This window comes from Bison bison, unplaced genomic scaffold (genome assembly GCF_000754665.1).
Source record: "Bison bison bison isolate TAMUID 2011002044 unplaced genomic scaffold, Bison_UMD1.0 scf7180017864383, whole genome shotgun sequence".
Lineage (NCBI taxonomy): Eukaryota > Metazoa > Chordata > Mammalia > Artiodactyla > Bovidae > Bison > Bison bison.
The window spans coordinates 3,051,601-3,064,980 of NW_011494955.1; the positions used below are offsets into that span (position 1 = coordinate 3,051,601).

The following is a 13,380-nucleotide window of genomic DNA, read 5'->3' on the forward strand; positions in this document are numbered from 1 at the left end:
GGCCCTTCATTTCACCAGATTCAAAAGAAGTTTGACTTACATATCTCAGCAAACCCAATATTCAGAAGCTTAACCATCAGGCTCAAGTTGAAAGTTTAAAAAACAGTCTTCCTTGTGTGTGTGTGTGTGTGTGTGTGTGTAAATGTTTCATAGAAAACATGAAATCGAGTTCTACTTTATTTTAAAAACTGAGTATTTTTAATAGTAAAAAAGTATATATATATATATAAAGGGTTTTACTAGGTGGTAAAGAACCCACTTGCCAATGCAGCAGACATTAGAGACACCAGTTTGATCCCTGGGTCGGGAAGATCCCCTGGAGAAGAAAATAGCAATCCACTCCAGTATTCTTGCCTGGAGAATCCCATGGACAGAGGAGCCTTGTGGGCTACAGTCCATGGGGATTGCAAAGAGTCCAATGGGACTGAAGAGCCTTAGCACATATACATTTATCTCTCTCTTTTTAAAAAAACATGTAATAACAGTGCTTCAGAAGACTGAACTTAACCCTCAACCCCTCACCCTCTCAAGTTGTCCAGCAGGCACAGACACATTAAGGCAAAGGTTCAGAGAGACGTGGCCGCCTCCGAGGTGGGCTGGGAACACGAGAGAAACACACTACACTCCTGCAAGGCCAGTTCAGAACAGCTTCTCCCTCCTGTTCACCAAGCTGTTCTACATCCCGAAGTAGGGTCTCTCCAATATGTTGATGAACAGGCCCATGTCCAGCATGCCTGGGATCATTTTGATAGCTGTGTTCACTTTACTCCATTTGTGGACCTGGTCAAACTTCCAGTCCAGGATAAAGTTCCCATTATCCCTCACCACACAACCTGCCTTGTTGACAGCCAGTGGAAGTTAAATCGCACCCCAAAACTTCTGGGTCCCGGTTCAGCTCACTGCGACATAGGCCATCGGATGACCTCGATGGGAATCCCCTTGTGCCACTGATCCCCGAGGTTCTTTGAATCTTTCCTAAAATCAGAGATCACAATGAAACGGATGGCTTTGCCGGCCACAATTTTCTGGGTGAGGTGGCCTCCACCGCCCTTGTGAGGTTGAGGTCTGCATCTACTTCATCAGCACCATCGATGGTGTGGCGGATCTCTGGTTCACTGAGAGGTAAGTCATACTGTAGGATAAGCTGATGGGCCTGGAAGGAAGTGGGAATACAAACGTGGTTCCGATTCCCTCGTTTCACTCTTTTAGCTATTCCTTGCACTGCGTGGACAATTGTAGAGTCACTACCAGTTCCCAGCACTTGGTTATTCCTCACCTCCTTCTCTGCCGCGGCGCAGCCTGCCAGCTTCTTGGCCTCCTCCGCCTTTGACATCGTGGAAGGGCCCAGGCAGAGGTTGTTAACCTCCTTGCCCTGGGTACTTGTGCTGCCAGGGCCGAGCTGCACACCTCTTCACGACTGCCCCAATGATTCTCATTTGAGTCTTCTTTCTTTTCTATGAAATGAAGACCATACCTCACCATTCATACAGCTTGAGTGAAAAAAAGAATTTTCTGACGTTGCCAAAAACCTTGGCTTTTTCTGTCCACTGAAGCTGGAAAGAAAAAATATGGAGGGAATTTGGAGGAAATAGAAAGGTGGCTTTAAATCTCGGCCAGCCTGGAGGGGAGAACATGCCTCAAGAACTGCGGCCCCTCCCCGCCCCCGCCAAAGAATCTGGGGGATCATATAGATGAGGGCTCACAGTCAGGGGTCAGTGATGTGGAACAAATGTGTAAGGATCTTGTATTTTTTTTTTCCTCTTGCATTGTTTCAAAAACAGTAACAGACTGGAGTCAGGCTGTTGTTGTCTAGTCACTAAGTCCGATGCGACTCTTAGCAACCCAAAGGACTGTAGCCCACCAGGCTCCTCTGAGCATGGAATTATCCAGGCAGGAATATTGGAGTGGGTTGCCATTTCCTTCTCCACGGTGTAAGGTAACCCAGCAGTTGGGTCCATTGTCTTTCATGAATTGTACTGTGGCCTCCTTTCTGTAGTATAAGAAAAAAAAAGAGAGAGAGAACTACAAGGGGTGCTCTGCAAAGACTGCTGTAAAGGTGAGCACCAAACACAGGATGTGATTAGCATTGAGTTAGAATGTAACTAACAGAAGCTACAGGTGCACAATGTAGCTCACGCAGAGTTTAAAGGAGATACATATGTAGCTTATATATCAAGTTAGCCTTGATTGCCGACTACAGATCCGGAAGTTAAAGTGAAAAAAAAAAAAAAAAAGAGCTCAGAAAAGGGCCAGAGAAAAAGGAAAACTTTTTTTCTTTTTCACTGTAACCTTTCATTTTTGTTATTGTTAGTTCAATTTTCTCCAGACCTCTCCGCTCGTTTGGAGGCAGTTCCTCGACCCAGGCAGACTTTTCCCACAAAGTGTCTGGACAGGGTCCCCAAAGCTTGACGGCCTAACTCTGATCAGAGCTGAGTCAGTGGCTGGGGCCAGCCTCCAACACTGTCAGCTTGCAGGACGCAAGCCCTTCCACAGTGCGGAGACTGGACCTTCCCGCACCAGTCCCGAGACCTCGCGAGAGTTCGCCAGCGCCCGTTGTTGCCCAGACTCAGAGCCGACGCCTTCCTGGACCTCAGAACGGTCTCCTCTTTCCTCTTCCACCCCGCGCTCCACTCTCGGATTGGCTGATTGAGTCGGGTCATTTTTTTTCCTGGCCAGAAAGCGGCTCGGCAACTAGTCCTTCTTTTGGCCCCGCCTCCGAGGCCTGTAGATTGGATAGCTGAATCTTGCGTCACGCGCTCCGCGGGAGCACAGACGAGCCAATCAGGAGCTTGGCGTATTTTACAAACTGGGGAAGTACCTGGAGCAGAGGCCCAGAGAGTCGGGGGAAAAAGCAAAGAAAGTGGGGGAGACCCTGAGGGGTTCAGGGGGAGGTGCGGCACGGAGATCTTGGAGGGAATGAGGGCTGCCGGCGCTCGTAGGGAAGAGAGGCAGTTCGGGGTCCTGGGACGAAAGAGTAGGCTCGGAGTGTCAGGAGATGACCGCAAAGCGCCCTTGCCGGCGGCGGGGCTTCTGGGCGCGTGGATTTGGGCGGAGGTAGGAGTATCTGGAATGTCAGGACCAAAGCCTCGAACTGGCTGACCTTTGATCCCTGATCCTTTTTTCTCCTTTTTAGTTGTAGTCGTCATGACCACCCTCCAAGCCCCGAAGGATCCCCTCCTCCGGGGTGTATCTCCCACTCCTAGCAAGATTCCCGTTCGCTCTCAGAGACGCCCACCTCTCCCCACAGTCAAACCCAGCGCCCTGGACCAGGAGAACCAAGATCCAAAGGTAAGAGGAGCCTGGGGGAACGAAGACAGTAGCTACAAGGAAGCAGCAATGCACCTCAACGCTGAGCTCAGCTTTTTTTCTCCCCTCCCCTAGAGATTGGGGCAGAAGCTCAGTATTCAGCGCCCCCTCGCAGACTCAGCAGGCCCCAGGTTGAAAGCCACACGTCAGACAGAGCAATCTGAGAAATTGGTGGGGAGCACTCAGCTCCGGAACCCCTTGGAGGAGCTCAGGCCTAGCCATGGGGGTCAAAATGTGGGCCCTAGGCCACCTCCCCGGACAGGTATCTGTTGGAGGCTGTAGAACTGGGTGGGAGAATGGGTTGGTGCAGTGGGGTTTGGGGGCTTTGTAGTCCTGCCTCTCCTGCTTACTATAATTCCTAGTCTCTGCTCCTAGAAAGCTCTTTGCTCTTAGAGGCCCTTTCTTTTCTTCAACAATGTGTCATCACTTCTAAAGCCTTTTCCGGCTCCTCTAGTCACTATCAATTGCTCTTTGTTCTAATGATTTGCTGCACTTTACTTGTTTGTTTATTCATTCATTTATCCATTCACTCATTCATTCTTTTATTAGATGCAACTTATGGGATCTAGACCTGGGCCAAGGCAGTGAAAGCACCGAGTTCTAACCAGTGTACCGCCCGGGAATTCCCTGCACTTCTCTTATAATATGTCCACACTTTGACTTGAATCTGTTACCTCTCTATAGTTTGATGTTACCTTCCTGAGGATGGGGGCTTTGTCGTATTCTTCTCTGGGTGGCAGTGTCTAGAATAGTGTCTTATGCAGATTAAAGTCCTATGAATGTTTGTTGAGCTGAGTTCAGCTATATGAGTCTCTTTGGCTCATGCACCTCAAGGTGACAATGCTAGGCTCCCCAGCCCCTCAGCCTCCCCTCCTTCCTATCCCTCCGCGCCTTTCCTTCTCTTTTTCCCTTGCAGAGGCTCCAGGGACCATAGAGTTTGTGGCTGACCCTGCAGCCCTGGCCACCATCCTGTCAGGTGAGGGGGTGAAGAGCTGTCGCCTGGGGCGCCAGCCCAGTCTGGCTCAGAGAGTACTGGTTCGAGGGAGCCAGGGAGGCACCATCCGGAGGGGTCAGGTAATGAGCCGGGATAGGAGGAGATCAGGCTGGGGTAGGCTGAGGAGGGAATCCTGAGCCTGTACTGAGAGTCTCTTTTGGGGTCCTAGGATGCCCGGGCGTCTGCATATTTGGCCCCCAGAACCCCTACCCATCGACTGGACCCTGTCAGGGCTTCCTGCTTCTCAAGGCTGGAGGGACCAGGGCCTAGAGGTCGGACCTTGTGTCCCCAGAGGTTGGAGGCTCTGGTGAGTGTTCTTAAGGGGCTGATACTAAGTGTTCCTGGGAACTCCTAAGGACACAGCTGGGCCTTGGGATGGAAGGTAGCTCCTGGTAAGCAGAAGGGTTGTATGGAGGCCGATGGGGTTGGTGGTGAAACCTGAAGGTTTGGAGCCTGCTTCTGACTCTCCTTTTTCTTTTGCTCCTGTGTGGCTCAGATTCCACCTTCAGGATCTTCCTCTCACCCCTCTGCTCTTCCCTGTTTCCAGGAACTAAGAAGAGAGACCAGTGGCAGCAGCAAGTAAGGAGGGGGTCATTTGGAAGAGAATGATTCAGTATCTGATACAGAGTCCCTCAGGGCTGGGCCCTCTGGTAGCTTTAGGACTTCCCACCAGCCTGGAGGCGGGGCGGAGGGGAAAATCTGTGAATTCCCAGGGTGAACCCTTGCAGTGAAGTCCAGGCCTTCATAGTCCGGCCTCAATATGGCATCAGTTTCTTCAGGTTGTGAGGGGCGGAAGGGGAAAGAAATGAGAGGTGCCATCCCTTGTGTAGTGGCTAGAGCACAGACTGTGGGAACAAATGGGGTTTGGGTTTGATTCCTGACTCTCAGCACTTACAAGTTGTTCAAGCTTGCCTTACCTGCCAAGCTTCAGTTTCTTTAATCTGTCAAATGAGGACAATGTTTGTATCATCATTTGAAGTTGTTGTGAGAATTAGATGATGTTTGTAAAGCACTTTGCACAGTGCCCAGCTCATATCTGGTACTCAGTGACTGCTTGCCACTGTCCTTGTTGTCCTCAGGACTTCAGTGAGCCAGGCCTCAGGATCCCTTCCGGAGACGTCTGTGCAGCCTGGTGAGTGTGTCTGGCCATGGGGAGAGAACGTCAGCTGGGAGCCTGCTTGTAGGGAGCAAACCGAGAGAAAGCTCAGGAGGGCTGTGGCGGGAAGGCCAGATCAGGAGGAGACAGAGAGGAAGAGATCTTCTTCATAGGCCACAGGTTTGCCCGGTTACACTTGTGTCAGAGGAGGTGGTCCTCATTTGTATCCTCTCTCTGCCACTTCCTGCAAGATTTACCTTCGACTCCCTGTCCTAAGTCAGCCGCTTAGAGCCATCACCACACCCCTAGCCCACTCAGGGTATTCAGATTAATGAGTGACTTCTGAGTTCAAAGGGGTACTGGATGGGTCCCCAGGCTTGATGGTGCAGTGGTGGCTGTCAAACTGGCATACCCTTTCCGGAGGTTGCAAAACCATGTGCCAGACTTTGATGTGTGTTTCAGACACTACAGCAAATTTCCTGTCTCCTCCTAGCTTCCTCTCTCCCTGAAGGGGAACATGAAGTTGTCACTCAGTCAGATGAAGGAGGAGGTGGCCCCCTCGGCCTGGCCCAGCGGGTACCATTAAAAGAAACCCGAGATAAAACCCACACCAGGGTGAGATGGGACCCTCCTGGGATTGGGGAAGGGGCAGAGGATGTACACGAGGGAGTCCCCAGCAGCACTGAGGACTGTGGGTAGAGCCAAACAGTCCCTGCTTGGATCTCAGCATGTTCATTGGGTCCTTGTTTGTCCCAGATGGACCCAAGCCCTCTCCAGAGTGGCACTGGCCCCTGGAGGTCTCCAGAGGTCACAGTCTGATACGTATTTAGGTCACTGTCAGGTCAGTGCTGAGAGTGAGACAGATCTGACAGCTCGTTCATTTCCTCCACACACAGGGGTTTATTGACCAGCTACTGTGTGCCAAGCACTGTTCTAGGTTCTGGCTATACAATACGAAATAAGTTCACATTCTAGAAGGGGAGATAGAAAATACTCATGTAAAATATATAGTATGTCAGATGGTTATAAGTTATCTGTTAAAAACAAAAGGTACTAAATTGTTAGTTGCTTCAGTCATGTCCACCTGTTTGCAATTCCATGGACTACAACCCGCCAGGGTACTCTGTCCATTGAATTTTCCAGGCAAGAATACTGGAGTAGGTAGCCATGCCCTCCTCCAGGGGATCTTCCCAACCCAGGGATCGAACCTGGGTCTCCTGCATTGCAGGCAGATTTTTTACTGTCTCAGCTACCAGGGAAGCCCCCAAGGTACTATAAGGGAAGGAGAACTGGAGGGAGTGGGTGGTATTGCAGTTGCAGGGGTCAAGGGAATATCACTGAGGTGTGGCTATGTGAAGAGCAGAAAGAGTTGAGGGAGTGAGCCCCGCAGATATCTGAGGGAAGAACGTTCCAGGACATGAGAACTTCAGATGTACACAGGGGGTCTACTTGGTGTGCTTAAGAATCAGCAAAAAAGCAAGGCTAAAGCAGAATAAGAAGGAGAGGAAGTAAGAAGTTAGAGCAATGACAGAATCGGGCTGGGTAAGGATTTATAAACAAGCATAAGACCTTGGCTATGACTTGGAATGAGTGGAAAGCCAAGGAGAGGGGAATGACCAAGGGAGGGATATGATTTGATTAGCTCTTAAAGAATCACACTGGCTGCTGAAGTGAGAACAAGACAGAGCAGTGCCAAGTGGGAGGGATCACTCTTCCACCTGGTTCTTCTCCACAGGACGGCTGTGACTCCTGCCTGATGCCCTCCCCTGGCCAAGCATTGCCACCTGCCATCACCCGGCCATCACCCTTTGGACGGGCTCAGCGTGTACCATCCCCTGGCCCCTCAGCTCCAGTTTGTATCTGTAGCTACTGGGGGCTGGGCAAGGGCAGAACAGTCTGGCTGGGATCCCTGCTGGGTCTCGATCTGTCCCTGCTCAGCCATCCCCGTCTCTCCCCAGATCTCATATTCAGTGTTGCGGCGTCTTGCCACCCGCCCCAAAACCCAGTTCACACCGCTCCCATCAGCCTCCAGAGTTCAGCAGGTAAGAGAGGGCAGGGGAGGTCACAGGCCTAGGCCAGGACGGGGGGAGGAAGAGGATGATGGATGGGTACAGGGAGTCATGGCATCTCACTTCTGACCCAGGCCCGAGGGTTGAGTGGCCTCTCCCCTCAACCTTGCCCTGAAGAGCCTGCCCTGCCCTGGGTAAGTATCTGAACTTCCCCATCCTGAGATACCTGATTCTGTCCTGTTGATCTCAGGCCCAGCGTTTTTGAGGCAGGTGGGCTCTTAAGAAAAAGCTGCCTAACCCTCCAACTCTCCCTGCTTCTCTGTTGCCCCTTCTAATCCAAGTCTGGGGACACTCAGTTAAGGACCTGATCCCTTCCTCATGAGGGTTGGACTCAAAGTAGTCCTCTTCTTACCCCAGCCTGGCTTCCTCATGTGACCCCTCTCCTCCCATGTGGCAGGAGCAGATTGCAGTCCGGTTATTTGACCAGGAGAGTGGTATAAGGTTGCAGGAGGGGCCTGGGAAGCCACCCGTGTCGACTTCTTATGGACCCCACCCCAGTCGAACCCCCAACCTCCAGGAGCTGAAGATGCAGGTGGGCTGGTGTGGGTAACAGCTTCAATGGCTGATGGACACTGACAGGGCTGGGACTGAGAAATAGGAGTGGGGGAGGGTGGGCATGGGAATAGGACAGAGTGGGTCAGACATGCTGTTGACATCACGCTCTCTCCTGCCTACAGCGCATCAGTATCCTGCAGCAGCTTTTGCGGCAGGAAGTGGAGGGGCTGGCAGAGGGCAAGTGTGCCCCCCTTAATGGAAGCTCCTCTCTGGATATGGTGGAACTTCAGCCCCCGCTGGCTGAGATTTCTAGAACTCTGAATGCCCCTGAAAAAATACCGGGGGCTTTTCACCTTTCTGGACTGTTACAGCACCCTGAGCTGCCAAAACCCTACTTTCCAGAGGAGTGTGGGAAGCCAGAGCCCTGCCCTAGAGCGGAGCCTGAGATTGCCCCGCCCTGCCCTCCAGCTGAGCAAGGCCCCCCAGAGTCCTGCCATGGGAGGGGGCCTGAGAAACCAGAGCCCTCCACCCAGGAGCAGCCTGAGGCATCAGGGCCCAGCCCTCCAGCAGAACCTGGACCCCTTCAGGCCTGCCCCCAGGGGCAGATAGGACTCCCAGAGCCCTCCACTAGGGTAGATCCAGGGGTATCAGAAGCCTGCTCCCTGGAACTCAGAAATCCAGAGTCAAGTCCACGGCCCCGCACCAGTCAGTGGGCTCCAGCGACCACCAGCCTGACGTTCTCCTCCCAGCGCCCACTTTGTGCCAGTCCCCCTATCCACTCACTGCAGTCTCTGAAGCCCTCACCGGGCCCGGCAGGTAAGGAGTTGCTTGGGTGGGGTTGTGAACAAAGGAGGTTATCATCTCTTGCTGGGAGCAGGGCCTGCCCTGCACCAGATGATCCCATGCTTTCTTTCCCCTGCCTGCCTTGCCCCAGCCTAGCTCTCCCATTCGGGGTGGCGGGGGGTGGTATGGCACCTTCAGGCCTGTACTCCTAATTGGCTTGGCCCTGGTGGGGGGTGGGAAAGGGCGGTATGTGGTGGGAGTCTTGGACTTCAGAGTCCACCCTGAACTCTCCATGGCCCCTGGCCCTCAGGTGCCAGCCATCCGGCCCCTCAGACCATGGCCCTGAGGCAGCGCCTCAAAGCATGTCTGACTGCCATCCACGGCTTCCACGAGGCCTGCCTGGACGATGAGTGTGCCTTCTACACCAGCCGAGCCCCTCCCTCAGGCCTCACCAGGGTCTGCACCAACCCAGTGGCCATGTTGCTGGAATGGCAGGACGCCCTGGTGAGCCTGCCGTCCACAGCCAGCTGTACCTGCACAGAGGCCTGTGGGAAGTGGGGGCAGGGGGCGGCCTCGGCTTCTTTACAGTGGGAAGAGCTGGGTACAGTTCAAGAATGGCTGGGCTGTGACAAAGTCTTTTTTCTCCTTAGTGTTTTATTCCAGTTGGTGATGCTGCCCCACAGGATTCTCCGTCATGAGGCATCTGCGTCCACTCACCCCTGTCCTGTCTTTCTCCTTCCTTTTAACCTTATTTATTTTCCACACCGTGGATTGGAACTGACACTCTTTTGTCCTTCAATAAAGTTTCTAAAGTGTCCAAGTGTCTTTTCCTGTGGTCCTGCCTAGGCCAGCTACTGCTGTGTTGTTCTTGTCCACATGGTGGCAGTGTTCTCCAACTTAGAGGTCAGCCCTGGGTTCTCCCCCTCCCCCAGACTCCCTCACCTAGGAACTGACCAGGTCACCCCACCTCTGTCCACCCGACCCTCCCAGCAGGCTCTATGAGTGAATCTGTTGGGGGTGGAGGTGAATGTAGGACTTTGGGGACCTGCTTTTCTCCTTCCTCCTTGAAATCTTGGCCACTCCCAGGAGCCATCAGCAACTCACTCATCACATAGAGCTCCCTAGAACTCTTCCCCCCTGCATCATCAGCAAAAAGCAGAAGCACCAGACCCATATCTCTGAGATCATCCCTTGTTAGTGTCACTCTGGTTGGTGTCCCCTCTAGTAGAAGGCCTCAAAGCTCTCCTGAAGCTGACACCCTTGCCATATCAGAGTAGAAACCCTGGGCCACTCCCCTCTGCTCCCAGAGGCAGACCTTGCCAGGGATAATTAAACCTTCGCCTCTGACAGAGTGTAATAGGGTAGGGGTCCTTGAGAGGAGTGAGGAAGGGTTCAGCCACTTTCCCCTATTCTGCACCAAGTTAAGAGGCACCCACATTCTCCAACTTTACTTTATTGGAAGAGGCAGCAGCAGCTGTAGCCCCAGGGCCTAACCCAGATGGGGGTGATATGGAGACTGTTCAGGATGAGTTTTAAGTGCTAAGAAAGAACCAACTGGTTCCCCCAGTTCACAGGAAGACTGCCAAAGCTAGAGCCTGAAGCCTGAAAATGGAGATGAGGGAAGAAGAGATGGCAGAGAAGTCATGACAGGACCAGCGCCCACCCCGTCTCCTCTCCCCCCACCCAGATGCGTTCTCCCTTCCCCAAAGCCAGCGTTTCCCTTCTGTTTTCTGCTTTCCATGCCTCTGTGCTACAGCCAGTGAAACTTCCCTAGCTCCCGGCTGAAGAGAGGGCCATGACCTGTGACCCGCGCCGCTCTGCTGCCCCGGCTTTCACAGGCATGTGCACGGATGCTGGTGGTCCCTTCCCGAGTTGCTCTGCTCCTCCCACCGGCTTGCTCAGCTCCCCAGCCACGTAGTTACACCCCGGAGCACTAACAGTCCGCCCGTTAAGGCCACCTCCCGTATCCGGAGGGTCCGTCCACCGCCAGGCTCTCAAAGGATGGGGCGGCGCCTTGGGTGGAGCAAGCTGAAGGTGGTAGGGAGGGGAGCAGAGGCGAAGGGCGAGCGAGGGCGCCCGGGAACGGAGCCCGGCTCAGTCTGGGTAGATGATGAAGCCAGAGAAGGTGCTGTACTTGTTGGTGTTACCGCCGTGCACCTTCCCGCCGTCCAGCTTGATGAAGACTTCATCGCCCACATCCAGGTGCAGGATCACGCTGTTGCTGGCGTAGTCGTAGTTCTGGTCGGCATCCTGGGCGATGGCGCTGGCCCGGACCTAGTAGGGAGAACAGGACAACCCACTCACGCTTTCTACGGAGCTAGGGTGAGGAGGGTTCAGTCAGGGAGGTGGAACTGGACCTGTGAAAGCGATACGTTGGTAACAGACTGCAGGGGTCCGGAAAGACAAGGTGCTTCGCAGGCACCGCCATTCATTCGCTCACTGCCGGGAAGTGGGCAAGTTTCACGCTTTCTGTGGTCCTCCATTTGAGCTATAAGGTGGGAGGTAATAATAGAACCTACCTCATCAGGTTGTTTGGATTAAATGAGTTACTACATATGAAGTGTGTTAAAACACTGCTTGGCACAAAGGAAACGCTATATAGATTTTCTATTAGTATTATCATTTAAAAAATAAGAGTTCGATTGTAGAATAATTTCTAAGATTCTGAACCCGCTTCGACCTCCTAAACTCGTGTTCCCATCCCCCGGTGACAAGGCACAGGCATGCCTGTACGTGTGCAAGCAAGGGTGCGGGCTGTGGGAAGGTGCCAGTCTATATATTTGCCCCTCCTAGCCCCCGAGGGTGCCCCAACGTGGGGGTCGCTTTCCGCCCCAACAGGTAGCCCCTCCCCTTTCTGGTCTTGTTGCTGCAGGTCGCCTCGATCCGCCAGCCCCCTCCCAGCCCCCCTCTTCCTGTCCCGCGGGGGCTGGTTATTAACTCATTAATTATTCATCATTATTCTAATCACTATTTACCGTCCCCAGGGCCGCAGCGCCCGCACCACAGAATACAGAGTGGGAGCCGCGGGGCCCTCCCCCCTCGGGAACTGACACAGTCTAGATACACACACACACCCCCACGGCCCCTCACAGACACCCCACATAGACCAGGCACACCTACTCAGTGCCACAGGCAGGTAGACATCGCTCCACTCTCACCCCGCACCTACACACTTCATCATGCACATACACTCTACAGTCTAATACACACACACTCTCACTCCCTTTTCCTGGGTTCCTGGGGTGGCTCTGCTGGGAGGAGACCCCAGAATAGTGCCTGCAGGTCTTGGAGGCGAAAGGTGCTGCAGCTGTAGCAAGACCTGGGGTTTGGACAGCTGAGAGAAGCTGGCCAGATGCGCCTGGTCAAATGACCCCATGGGACAGCAGGGTGAGGAGGTCACAGCTCAGCCCTAACCTTACACCCCTGGCTTCCAGCAGCCCAGGCACAGTTCCCCACCGCTACCCCAAGGCCTCTCTCCCTCCCTGCTGCGTGTCTGGGGGCGGAGGCCAGACCCTGAGCTGAGTCTTTGGGGCTTTTCTCCCAAGCTAAGGCAGCAGTGACTCCGACTCTGACCACAGGACCCGGCTGGGGTCCGCGGCTTCTGTCCTTTGCCTCCTTCCTTCTCCCAAATTCATTCCTGCAGGCCACCTGGCTGGCTCTTGAGCTGCCACATCTTCTACCTCTGCCTACTGACTCCGTATTAGCTGAGGGTAAAGGCCACTCTAAAACCAGGGACCCCAGGCCTTGGGACTAGCAATAGAGTTGCCTGGGAAATGAGCAAGTGTTTTCTTTCTTTTTTACTTTATCCTAAAAAATCCAAGCTGAATGCCCCCACACGGGAGCAGCTACAAACTGCCCACCACCTGAAACTCAGATTCCATGCTAATTTGAAAGAGCCAGACTCTGGGAACTAGCCCATGGAGCGACTGTGTAACCTGAAGGCCCGCAGAGCTGCAAGAGACAGAATGAGAAAAGAGGCTAGTTGGCAGGGTGAGATACCAGAGAGGTTTGGTGTAAGTTGCCTACAGATGGACTGTGAGGTAGCAGCTGCTTATACAATAAGATTTGCCTTTTAATTCTGACACCATTCCTAACGTCCCTGTGAGACCCTGGGCAGGTCATTTCCTTTCTCTGGCCCCCAATTCCTTTTCGGCTAAGTGAAGCGATTTCTAAGTTCTTGGCAAGCTGTCCTTCTTGGATTTAGTGGCGCTGTTTGGGGAAGAGATTCGGGTTGTGTACTGAAAGCAGGGGGATTTAGAAAGCTTCCCTGTCTTGGGCTGGGTGGGAGAGGGGCATCTCACCTGTCCATTCTTCATCAAGTCGGCCCACATGCTGGTGCCATCACCGCCGCGCATCAGCACATGGTAAGCGAAGAAGTAGACACCCGGCATGGGGCAAGTGAACTTGCCACTGGCCGCCTCATAGGCGTTGCCTACGTTGGTCACCACGTCGTCGAAGCGCAGCACCTCGTAACCCTCATGTGGCCGCCGCAGGCCAGCATAGAAGGCAATTCGAGGCACGTAGCCGGCAGGGGGCGCCACTCCGCCGGGGCCTGGGCCGGGAGGGCCCGGAGGACCCGGCCTGCCCGGCTCTCCTGGAGGCCCTCTAGGACCTGGTGGTCCCGGGGGCCCTCGCAG

General features: G+C 53.6%; 2 protein-coding genes and 1 pseudogene across 5 annotated transcripts in view; 1 reads left to right on the forward strand and 2 right to left on the reverse strand.

Annotated features, from left to right (window-relative positions):
* Nucleotides 1-405: 405 nt before the first annotated feature.
* Nucleotides 406-1,348, reverse strand: LOC105001474 (annotated as a pseudogene).
* Nucleotides 1,349-2,806: 1,458 nt separating this feature from the next.
* Nucleotides 2,807-9,560, forward strand: TROAP (trophinin associated protein). Of its 4 annotated transcripts, none has more exons than XM_010857762.1 (15): nt 2,807-2,856; nt 3,134-3,288; nt 3,382-3,568; nt 4,223-4,380; nt 4,470-4,607; nt 4,797-4,879; nt 5,380-5,432; nt 5,890-6,011; nt 7,132-7,248; nt 7,355-7,438; nt 7,540-7,599; nt 7,863-7,997; nt 8,143-8,776; nt 9,054-9,247; nt 9,394-9,560. In XM_010857762.1, the coding sequence occupies exons 2-15, from the start codon at nt 3,145-3,147 to the stop codon at nt 9,439-9,441; spliced, it is 2,157 nt and encodes a 718-aa protein (XP_010856064.1). In that variant the 5' UTR covers nt 2,807-2,856; nt 3,134-3,144; the 3' UTR covers nt 9,442-9,560. The 4 variants fall into 4 exon arrangements, with proteins under 4 accessions (XP_010856064.1, XP_010856062.1, XP_010856065.1 ...); XM_010857761.1 differs by having other exon boundaries at nt 2,820-2,891; XM_010857760.1 differs by having other exon boundaries at nt 2,818-3,288.
* A 1,091-nt stretch (nt 9,561-10,651) lies between these two features.
* Nucleotides 10,652-13,380, reverse strand: part of C1QL4 (complement component 1, q subcomponent-like 4) — a 12,785-nt gene continuing 10,056 nt past the window's right edge. The window contains exons 8-9 of the mRNA XM_010858069.1: nt 13,045-13,379; nt 10,652-11,017 (exon numbers count right to left, since the gene is read on the reverse strand). Coding sequence (XP_010856371.1) covers nt 10,838-11,017; nt 13,045-13,379 — 515 coding nt within the window. The 3' untranslated portion in view covers nt 10,652-10,837. The remainder of the gene's footprint in view (nt 11,018-13,044; nt 13,380) is intronic.

Bases quoted from the DNA above. Each gene is read 5' to 3' on its own strand.
- TROAP (XM_010857762.1), top strand. From the start codon at position 3,145: ATGACCACCCTCCAAGCCCCGAAGGATCCCCTCCTCCGGGGTGTATCT. The intron at 7,998-8,142 runs GTGGGCTGGTGT...TCCTGCCTACAG, and splicing joins TCCAGGAGCTGAAGATGCAG to CGCATCAGTATCCTGCAGCA. The intron at 8,777-9,053 runs GTAAGGAGTTGC...CCTGGCCCTCAG, and splicing joins GCCCTCACCGGGCCCGGCAG to GTGCCAGCCATCCGGCCCCT.